This window comes from Acartia tonsa, chromosome 13 (assembly GCF_053477335.1).
Source record: "Acartia tonsa isolate MP-2025a chromosome 13, ASM5347733v1, whole genome shotgun sequence".
NCBI classification, from domain to species: domain Eukaryota; kingdom Metazoa; phylum Arthropoda; class Copepoda; order Calanoida; family Acartiidae; genus Acartia; species Acartia tonsa.
In genome coordinates, this window is record NC_137272.1 from 5,609,796 (window position 1) to 5,621,927 (window position 12,132).

The window sequence follows — 12,132 nt, forward strand, 5'->3', positions numbered from 1 at the left end:
ACTTTGTGTGTAATTTGATCTCATCTAAGGGGAGTTTTAGGTTTCACACACAACACACACACACATACACATATCTTTTATATTTTATTAGACCTATTATAAAATTATTTCATATTTTAATTAATGCAATTTAAACGTTGTAAATTCTCAAGTAGAAATTCTAAAGTAGAAAGGTAAATATGAAAAATATGATAAATATTTTTGTTTTTTGTTTTGATAATACATCTATTATAAATCAGTAAATGCCAATGAAATGAGCAATACTCGTAAAAAACAAGAAATATTTATTCAAAAGTAGTGTAGCTTAAGTAGAACTGTAAACTGTAAAACAAGAAATATTTAGTAAAAGTTGAAAGATTAAAGACTTTGAGCAAAGGTTCTATTTGTACTGTTTGTATGCTGGGATAATACAATTGCTAATAAATTTGTGCATATCCCCAAATGGTGATACACATAATTACTCATTCTGTAGCATAAAATTAGTGGTTGAAACGTTTGAACACTCGAGTTTATGAACCAACCTATCAAATTCACTTAAGCCCCATTAGTTGTGAAGCCAAAGAATAAGATATAAGATTAGTAAATAGTAACAAACAGAAAGTAGATCTATTTAATCAAGGACTTCCAGACAAAGGTCGTGCAATTAAAGGTGGTTGTTTGTTGGGTGTTATCTTCTATCCTAATACCCCGGGAGTTTGGACACAATTTAAAGGATCTAATACAATGGCCGATAAATTGATATACATCACTAATGACGATACACAAAATTACCCATTCTGTAGCATAGAATTAGTGGTTGGAACGTTTGAACACTCAACTTAATGAGCCAACCAATCAAAATTCACCTAAGTCCCTAAATTTGTAAAGCCAACGAAGATGAATGCGTTATTATAAAACTTTGGGGACTAGTGTAATAAACAACATGAACATTAGCCTCGTCGCCCATACATATAAGGTATTGACAAGGTAACATACAAGAGTTATAGAGCAGCTGTGCTTTTAAAAAGTTCAATGAATTGTGATCCTGAAAATTCCACTTTTTTATCAAATGAAAAGTACTTACTCCAAAAATATAACAGAATGATAAAATACATAAACTATAATTGGTTTAATCTAGATAGGCAAAAGATAATATCGGATATACAAAGTAGAACGATGTCTGTCCGTCTATCTATCCCCTCAGGAGAGCTCGCAGGACAACGAAAATTGGGTTCTACTTTTTCTATGACCCCTTCTACAAATATTTACTGTACATATATGAAGATATAAACGTACTTAATCATTCTGATACTTTAACCAGGAATCTAAAGGGATAAGACAGTGGCCGATAAATTGATGTAAATATTCAATGAGGATAATCAAAATTACCCCTTTAATGATTACAATTAGTATTTGAAACGTTTGGACACTCAACATTATAAACTAACCAATCAAATTCTATAAAGTCCCCAAGGTTGTTAAACTAACGAATAAGAAACCATTATTATAAAACTTTGGGGACTAGTGTAATAAACAGGCCATTGTCCCCTCTCTCTCTCTGTACTTTAACGGAAACAAATTGTGTATCTTTTGTCAATATTGTTATCAAATAAATATCTGGAAGTAAATATTTTATCTATAAATTGGTTATATTTACAATTTGATTACTGATAACAAATTTATTTGCGGTGTGCTATCAATTCTGCATAAACATTAATTAATAGATAGTGCCATTGAAAGAATAGTCCTATTGATCTTAAACTTTGAATGATGATTCTTGTAACTGTAAGGTGCGATCTATAAAGCGTTGCAACTCTATAATCTTTACCAGAAACTATGTACGTCCATATAAAACATTAAGATTTATAACTTTTTAATTCCATTTAATTTGTGTTTTGGAACTTATGCGTTAAACCTTTAAACTAGTATTATGCTTATTGGGTTTTGACACTCCACAAGTGTTAATGTTCGTTTGTTCTACCGTTTTATTTCATATCTTCGCTTTTTAATGTTTATTCATCCTTGTTTGTATAATATAAATATTGAGATGAAATAATTTACGGCAAGAACCAGCTAACGTAGTAGTAAAGAAAGGTCGTACTAACAAACTTTAGTTTTTTTTTATGTATATTTGCTTCGCTACTAAAAACAATAATGTCATCAATAAATATTTTACATCGCGATTAAAATATTAAGTGTTGTAAGTTTTAAAATTCCTATACAAACAACTATACAGGGAATCAGGGAAGGAGGGGACATTATGCTGTTGATCATACTCGTACCCAAAGTTTTATAATTATATTATCCTAATTGTTAAACCAAATAGTTTGGGTAATTACAATGAATTTTGATGGGTCAAAATGTTTCAACAAATAATCAAATCTTATATAAGGGGTAATCTTATTTGTCATAACAGGGGTATACTATCAACCATTGTCTTATCACTTAACATTCCTGGGAAAGATAAGTTTATCGTCCAATGCCCTATTCGTGTTTCCCTGTTGTTTTCTCAAATTTTACTTTTGTAAACAATTTTGGGTAGGTTTGGCAGTAAAGGGAAAGGAGATTTTTGGTGTGCACTTGTTTTCGCAAATACTTCAAGTACATATCAAAACAGCTAATTTTTATAACAGCAAAACTTCCTCTTCCCTTTTGCTTTACTATCATAATTAAATATTCCTCTAGTTTATATGCTATTGTGTCATGGTTAATGTTTATATATCAACTAGTTGCTTTGCCCATAGCCTCTAGGGGAGGGCAAGTAAAATAACTTAAGACCAGCAAGTTCCAAGATCTTCAATTCAGACAAATAATCCTTACTACTTTATATTAATTTTCAATTCCCCCCAAAAAAATTGAATGGGGTTGGGTATAAGACAAGGTTTTACCTAATTACTTACTGCTGAACAAATTATAAGGTTAGAGAAATGTGCAGTTTTGTATTATTGCCAGCTTAGCAAGATTGTTTTAACCTCTTATTATAGCAACAACTTGTTAAATTTATCCCCTTCCAATTTAATTTCCAATAATAGCCCCTTTTTATTTCCCTCCCACCCTTTTGATGTTTATCTCCCTCTCCCCCGCCCTCCTCTCGGAGGTATATTGATATGCTCCATCATATATCAGCCCATTCATCCGGTATAGAAATATACAATCAACCCAAATAATATGGGACAAGAATTACACAAAATTAACTACAATCATAATTGAATTATTATTCTTTAAAAAAAAGTTCATCATGTAGTTTTAAAAATAGTGGCATATTTCTTTTTAAAGAGGGTGTTGCCACCCCACTAAAACCTTGTCACAAACTTCAACTTTTTAGTACATATTATTTATGCTTTAAAAATAAGTTTAGAATAAAATGGCTGCATATATTTTTATCTTATATGATTTGAGTATGGAGGAGGAATTTAGTTACCCCTCCCCCCTTGAAAAAATTAATTCCAAAGTTAGAAAGCACCCATCTAAATATGAGGGGGGAATGCCACCCTCAAAACCCTTTTAAGTTCTTTGTCTTAATTCAAAGACATTATTTACTTCAGTAACTTTTTAATAAAAGTGTATTAAAGAGTATAATACTAATCTTATATTAATAATTATCAAGATGATTAAAATCATTTTAGATTACATCATACTTCAAAAAGACTTAATACAATAAAAAGAAGGATTCACTGTACAAAGTATATATAATTCATGATTAAATTGTGCTCTATATATCCAACAGATGAGAAAAAATATATAAATTGTACTGCATAGAGAATTTGTGCGCACATATGGTGCTAAATTTTAGATTTAAATAAAAATTTACATGAATATTGATTTTTGATTGAACAGAATTTAAATTTGCATATATATTGCACCAACACTGCATCAGGAAAATTTTTTTCCTTGCAGTGAAAATTTTATGATTTTAGTGTTTTAAAATTCATACTTTGCTTTTCAAATTAATTTTTAAATAGAAATAAAAAATAACTTTTGTTTTCGGTATTATAATATTTATAATAACACATATAATTGTAAGGTAATGTGCATTCATGAAAAAGATCAAAATTCTCCTTTTTGTTGTATGAGTATGTTTAACATTGTAGCAAAATGGGATAGCCTGATATCTAGTTGCCGAATGTGTACGCAGTTTCCTGAGTGTTTCCTCATCCTAGCTCAATATTTACTACTAGCTAAAAAAGCTTCAAACTTCAAAAAAAAAAAATCAAAATTTAAAAAATTCAAATTTATAATGTATATTGTATAAATCGTTTACACATTCAAATTTTGATTTTTTTAAGGGAAGTTTGAAGATTTGTAGCTAGTAGTAAATATTGAGCGAGGATGAGGAAACACCCAGGAAACTGCGTACACATTCGGCAACTAGATATCAGGCTATCCAAAATGGGTATTTTATAAAAATCTTATATAATTCAATTTAATGGAATTAATCACTGTCCAAAGAGTATAAAGAACAGTCAATTAAGGAAGGGAGAGAATGCAGGGGAATTGGTATGGGGGTTGAAACACCAATGATCAGGTTGCCCCGCCCCCCCTTTGAAATTCCCTTAAATAAAAAGCAGTACAGTGATTTCATCCAGTAGGAAGGGAAGGTATAGGGTGGATGGTAGGTAGTGTTGTTTTAGCCAGCTGTGAGCATCACTTTATGAAAATCTGGTGCAACATCCAAATAATAATATAATAGTACAGTAAATCAAAAGATCCCCACCTAAATCAGTCCCCCTAGTGGCACTCTTCTTCAGAGGGGTTAAAATTTGCCAAAATATTTCTAGCCCTCTTTCCAAATAAAATTTAATTCATATGGTTCCTGTACTAGGTAAAATATTTGAATATCCAAAGAGTTTTTTAAAATAGTTTTGTGATAAATAAATCCATGTCCTAGGGTAACATGTTCAAATTACCTTTAACTTACGGATTATATAGATTGTGTATAGGTATAGGTGCTCAAATCTAACTTGCCAGTGATTAGTTTGTAATATAATATACACAGTGAGTGATTTGTCAAATATTTGAGTTAAAGTTATAGATATAGTAAATTTTTGGTAAATTCTAAAATTCTTTGTAAAATACGTTTTTTTGAAACATAATCTTTTCAAAAATTTGAAAGGTTTTTTGGGCATATGAATGTTAGTTATTATGTCTTAAGTAAACATGTAGTGAATCAATCTTTAGGTGAAATTCTTCCAACACGTCCTCTAACCTTTTACACTTCCCATACAAAAACAGTAAACAGAGAAACCTTTTTAAAAGCAAAGCTTTTCTATAATTAGGTTCGGTCCGTCCGTCCGTCCGTCCGTAACGGATAGCTTTTTTCGCTAATTTAGGCATGTTAGAATTGTCCTATTTATTTCAAACTTTGCATGGTGATTCCTGTAGTAGTTAGGTACGATTTAGATAGCGTAGCAACTCTATAATCATTACCAGAATGTCCGTACGTCCATTTTAAACATGTTGATTTTTTTACTTTTTTAACAACAAATTTTTATGTGATCTAATAATCCGATTGATCTGATTTTTGGTATACTGATTCCTGGGACAACAAAGTACAATTTTATAAGCGAAGCAACTCTATAATCAAGTCCTAAAAATGTAAATATGTCCATAAGCATTATTCTGTATCAAGCAGTTTTCAACAATTTTACTTACAATTTTGCTTCGACATTTATACATTTATATTCTGATTATTCAGTTCTGACACTATACAAGTGTTAGCGTCCGTTTGTCCTACCGTTTTAGTGCTTCGCTTTTATGGATGTTGTCATCCTTGTTTTTTTAATGGAGGGGGGGGGGATGTATTTGACATCCCAATTGGCTGTTTTAGGGTATCAATCAGTGTTTCGAACTAAGAAGCATTTACTTTAAAAGTTAGCTTTCTGTCCATCTGTCCTTAATTGAAACCAGATAAGAAGATTTTTTTCTTATTGGAAAAGTTTGTTAAGCTACTATAAAAGGTACTTTCGTTAAATTCTTTTTGTTAAAATTTTTATAGACTTTAAATTGTCCGTGTGTCTGTCTTATATGTAAAAAAGGATAAGTTAGGTATATAATAGAAATGTAATTTTCTCAACTTCTGTTATTTAAAAAACTGCCTTGAATTGATAGCATCGCTGAATTCAAGAATAGTTATTTCTTTCATCGTATTATAAACCGCTTTCCGCGGATATAGAATGTACAATTATAAGATTAAAACCAGTTTTTTAGCCCCGAGGTGCCGAAGGCACGGTCTAAAAAAACTGGTTTTAATCTTATGATTGTACATTTTTATATTCGTAGAAAGCTGGATATAATACGATGCTAGACATAGTTTTTTCGTATGGATGAGAACCGGTTCCTATCCACCGGATTCGAATGAATACGAGAAAACGTATTATAAAATTTTGGGAACTAGTGTACTAAACAGCACAATGTCCCCCTCCATCCTTGAATGTCATCACCTCGATAACTTACTTTGTCTGTCCGTCTGTTTTATATTTTCATCAGGACAATTTGTTATTTAAGGATGTTGTCATCCTTGTTTACCAATATGAGTAACAAATTTGAAAGTATATATTTGAAATGTACTATAAGCATGAAATTTAATTTTACAAATATCATCTTACAGAAAGTTTGAAAATGAACTTATTATAACTTGGCAATACGGATAAAAGACAGCTAGCAGGGTACAGTTTTTATTAAACTAAACTTGGACAATTATGTTCATAATTAGCGCAGACATAACAAACCAAAAATTTCTTTTTATGAATATAAGTATATTTGTAGCTTATGACCTAACATTTTAAAGTAACAAGGATGACAACATCCATAAAAGCGAAGCACTAAAACGGTAGGACAAACGGACATTAACACTTGTATAATGTCAGAACTGAATAATCAGAATATAAATGCATAAGAGTCGATGCAAAATCGTAAGTAAATTTGTTGAAAAACTGCTTGATATAGAATAATGTTTATGGACATACTTACATTTTTAGGACTTAATTGTAGAGTTGCTTTGCTTATAATATTGTACTTTGATGTCCCAGGAATCAGTATACAAAAAATTAGATCGATCGGATAATTAGATCATATAAAAATTTGTTGTTAAAAAAGTAAAAAAATCAACATGTTTAAAATGGACGTACTGACATTTTGGTAATGATTATAGAGTTGCTACGCTTTCTAAATCGTACCTAACTACTACAGGAATCACCATGCAAAGTTTGAAATCGATAGGACAATTCTAACATGCCTAAATTAACGGAAAAAAAGCTATCCGTTACGGACGGACGGACCGACCCTAATTATAGAAAAGCTTCGCTTTTAAAAATAAAATTGAGGTGAAATGAAGTTGGCAATATCTATAATGGTAACATGTGTCGGGGAGGTGTTTGATTCGAGTCTTGACATAAACCACGTCATACTAGGGACATTTAAACGGTACCTACTTCTCTTATGCCAGGCATTAGACATAAATTGTGATTGTAGTGGGAATGCCTTGGCACTTAAACAGATACACCTTATTACCATGCAGAAAAAAAGTCGAGATTTAAAGAGTTAATTGTGTTTTTGGTTGTGTGATTGCCTCGCACCTAGAGGTGATTACTATTTAAATAATATCTTTTGCATCAGAGGAGTGCAGAAGGGGGTTCTATCTACCCCACTGGCAATATTAAGGGGGATAGATGTCCGCCCCATCATCCCTCTACACTCCCTTTAACAAGGGTCAACACTCCCCCTATTACAGCTAAGAGGAATGTCAAGCTAAAAAGGTCACACCCCCACAAATTTAAGGGGGATGTTGAAAATACAGGCGCACCTCTGATACTAAAAAAACACCCATCTTGTTTTCTGTAATACAACCCTACGCCCCCCTCGATTTTTGGTTTAATTTCGCGCATTTTAAGTCAAGAAAAATAAACTTCAAATTATATTTTATTTCACTTGAAAAAATATTTTGTAAAAACTGTTTTTGTACATTAAGACGGGAGAGAAGAAAATGAGTTTAGAATTTGGAGGTGAGTTTTAAGATATTTTTGCAATATTACCAATAGATAAATGGATAAATGATTACAGTCATTCAAGCACATTATATAAATATGAAATGCCTGCATTTAAATTTTCTATTTTGTACTTATGCTGTAAGAGAACAAAGATCTCGTTTATGATTAGTGCCCAATAACCCTTAATTAACTTAGGAGTACCTTTTATACTTTGGGCTTCAATCAAAGAGGGATTTAATTAAAGAAAAGAAGGGAGGAATGGTTGTTTGTCGAGTTTAAGAAATCTCTTGCTCTTTATTCAATTTGATTCGAAAATAAGAACAAGTGGTTTCTTTGCACTTTATTGGAAAGCAACGAAATCTTTCTTTCTGCTAAAGTATCGCATGAAAGCCAGACATACAACCAACCATCCCTAGTTGTTGCTCTTATTTTAAATCACGATACACAAAATTACCCTTTCTGTAGATTAAAATTAGTTGTTAAAACGTTTGAACACACAACTTAATGAACCAACCATTCAAAATTCAATAAAAGTCTCCATGGTTGTTGAGCCAACGAATAAGAAACAGTTATTATTAGAATACCCTGGGACTAGTGTAATAAACAGTTCATAGTCTCATTTCTCTCTGAATTTAGGAAGAGAACTAGATTCGCTATTATAAAGTCTGGCTATAAGATTGTATGAACATAATTGAGTGAGATACCTTTAATCTTATTTGATATTTGATATATGACATCATCATGTTTACAAACTAATAATTTCAAATTTTAACATAACACCCCAATATAGAATCCGAACTTGAAATGCATAAAATGCAATCTAGCTATCCTTATAAAAAAGCAAAAGGATGCCTGTCTGTATGTTGGTAGCCAAAGATCACGCAAACCGCTGAACCAATATGGGTCTCCTTAACAGGGGAGTGACTTATCAAGTTATTCGAACTCTTATGACAAATTGAAATATTAGGGGTACCCCTAGGCCTGTACTTGCGGTGCCCTATCTTAATCCGGTACCAAATATAACCTCACCTAAACCGACACAAAGAAATAAACAAAGTATTATATCCCTTATTTGTAATCTTTTTTATAATTGGGGGGGGGGGGGGGGAGGTGTGGGTCTGTGCTCGACAAGGCAATTACAGGTAAAAAATAAAGTGATTTAAATTTTTAGAAAGTTTCCGAATGTCTGAAGAAATTTATGTGGATCCCGTTTATCTAAGAAATTATACCAGGTACTCCTGACAATTAAAGTTGAATTTCAGAGTACATATTAGAGCATATTAGAGCGGCTTGTGTTAATAGTAGAAAAGTGTTATGCTTACCGTTAGAATCGTCATAAGCTCTTGGTTTTGGAAATACAAGTACCATATTTGTGATATTTGTAGTTTAGGAGGTACGTTGAGCAATGTGATATAGTTTTTAAAAATACATTTCTCTTGAAACACAAAATCTAAACATTATGTTTAAGATGACGACCTTTAGGTTATGGTGCTGAATATAATTCTGTCAATATTAGTTGGTTCATTTTTATATGGTTATAAGGTTAAATGTAAAGATGGTTTCCAAAGGACTGTTTGCTTCCAAATCACTATAAAACGTATAAAGGGGTCTAAAGGGATAAAACAATGCATGGCCAATGAATTCATGTTTATCCTCATTGATGATGATAACCAAATTTAGTGGTTCAAACGTTTGGAAACTCTATTAAATGAACTAAACATTCAAATTCTTTAAAAGTCCCAAAAGTTGTAAAGCCAATGAATGAGAAAACGATATTTTAGGACTGGCGTAATAAACAGCCCAAAGTCCCCTCCCCTTCCTAATAAAACGAGTGAATCACGAATTATATGCTTATTTTTTATTTAGTGACGCAGCCAGTAATCTAGTGTCAGGCTGCGGCGGTTCTGTGGAGAATATTCCATTTCATGTCAACCATCAATACAGGTTAGGCACAGGGATACAAAGGGATAAGACAATAACCAAAAAATTGATAACACACAAAATTACCCCTTCCGTAGATTGAAATTATTGTTTGATTTTTTAACACCCAACTTAATAAACAACCCAACCAAAATTCATCAAAAGTCCCTAAAATTGTTAAGAAAACATTATTTTAAAACTTTGGGGACTAGTGTAATAAATAACCCATTTTACCATCTATCTCTGGGTTTATTATCAAAAATTTTCTACTTGTAAGTCCAATATATTATGCTGTATTTGTGATAATTCAGAAAAAAAATATATATGATATATAAAATCTTTAAGCAAAAAAATTCAAGATAATTAGCAAATTATTTTGAAATATCTGTATTCCAAATAGATAAATATATTTGGTGATACATAACATAAAAAACTATTCCTCAAAATTCCATCTTTATTCAAATACTGACATTTAAAAAGTCAAAATTGATTCAGAATAAATGGATTTTATACATATATTTATTTGCCAGGAGTATCAGAGACAAAATACCATCGCCTCATAACACTCTACCAAGGTAGTTTTTTTTTAGAAAAGCAGCCACTCTATAGTTTTCTTTGTCGGTCTGTAATCACGCCCATTGATTATTTACAACCTATAAAAAATTTTGAATATAAAATGTGTTGTTATACTTTGTTTGTGAAGATGTCGTCATCCTTGTTCAGTATGCAAATGTAAAAAGGGAGGTGACGCTGTTTATTACACTAGTCACCAAAGTCAACTAATAACGTTTTCCTATACGTTGGCTTAACAACTTTAGTGAATTTAAATCATTATTTTGAGAGTCCAAACGTTCTACAGAAGGTTAATTTTGTGTATCATCATTGAGGATCAATTTTTTGGCCATTGTCTTATCCCTTTAGTTCCCTAATAAAAATGACACTTGTTTACTAAAATAATTTTAAAATTTGTAGAAAGAAACCCTCTACAGAGATGACTATGGATTCTATGGATGGAAGACGACAAAAAGAGAGCCCTGCGGGCCGTAAATCTAACAGCAATTACACTGGGCTCTCTAGCCCCTCACAGGTATATAACCTTTGACAAAAAGAGAGCCCTGCGGGGCGTAAATCTAACAGCAATTACACTGGGCTCTCTAGCCCCTCACAGGTATATAACCTTTGACAAAAAGAGAGCCCTGCGGGGCGTAAATTTAACAGCAATTACACTGGGCTATCTAGGCCCCTTCTCAGGTATAACCTATGACAACAAGAGACCCCTGCGGGGCGTAAATCTAACAAATCTAGCCCTGTTTGATGTAACCTATGACAGTTACATCAAAAAGGAATAAATTTCGAAAAGGAAAAAGAAAAGTAAAGAACTCACAATTAAATACTGTTTTTTAAACTTTTTATCAAAAACTAAAATACTGAATAGTAAATTTGATAGCTTAGAATAAAAAAACTTGAAAAAAAACCACTTATGCAAAACTAAAATTTTATTTTTATACAAATATTTTTAGAAGCGAAGCTACTTGAAATCATAGGCGTCCAAGGGGGGGGGGGGTAATGGAGCGATTACCCCCCCCCCCAAACGATTTTGGGGGTGCCGTAGGCACCCTTAAAATTTTTTTCACTTTACTCCCCCCATTTAAAATTTACCCCTACCCTGGGGGTGCCGTAGGCACCCCCAACCATTTAGGAGGGGGTATTTACCCCCCCCCCAAATAAAAAGCTTGGACGCCACTGCTTGAAATGTCCGTCTGTCCGTATGAAACGTTTTCGGGTAAACGTGATTTTCTCGGCTCCTTATCAAGATAGATGACTGAAGTTTTCAGGGATTAATAAGTTTACCTTCTAAATACTTCCATCAAGTTTCATTTCAATTTTATTCGTTATTTATTTTATGTTTAATTACTGTGTATTCTTATGACATTGCTCTATAGTTCATTCCTCCGGATGTCAAGTCAAAATTTTGGGCTTCGCTACTTATGGATGTTGTCATCCTTGGCATTTCTAGGTTCTTCAAAGTGTATCAAGAAGCAAAGTAAGACAAGTGTCTATTGATGATAACAAGAATAAAAACGAAGGGGACAAAGTTCCTACCCAACAGAATAACAAGTATTCTACAACTATGCAAAACAGGAAATGACAAAAATCCGGAACATCTAAAAAAAAGGCCAATTTTAAGAAAATGCCTACCACATATGTTTTCTTTCATCATTCCCAGTAACGCTTCGAAACCGATGAA

At 32.2% G+C, this 12,132-nt stretch overlaps 1 protein-coding gene across 1 annotated transcript; it reads left to right on the plus strand.

Annotated features, from left to right (window-relative positions):
• Positions 1-6,584: 6,584 nt before the first annotated feature.
• On the plus strand, positions 6,585-12,033 carry LOC145304430 (uncharacterized). Its single transcript, XM_080146310.1, has 7 exons — positions 6,585-6,644; positions 7,946-7,979; positions 9,136-9,196; positions 9,831-9,908; positions 10,415-10,459; positions 10,857-10,971; positions 11,902-12,033. The coding sequence occupies exons 2-7, from the start codon at positions 7,961-7,963 to the stop codon at positions 12,031-12,033; spliced, it is 450 nt and encodes a 149-aa protein (XP_080002436.1). The 5' UTR covers positions 6,585-6,644; positions 7,946-7,960.
• Positions 12,034-12,132: the final 99 nt, after the last annotated feature.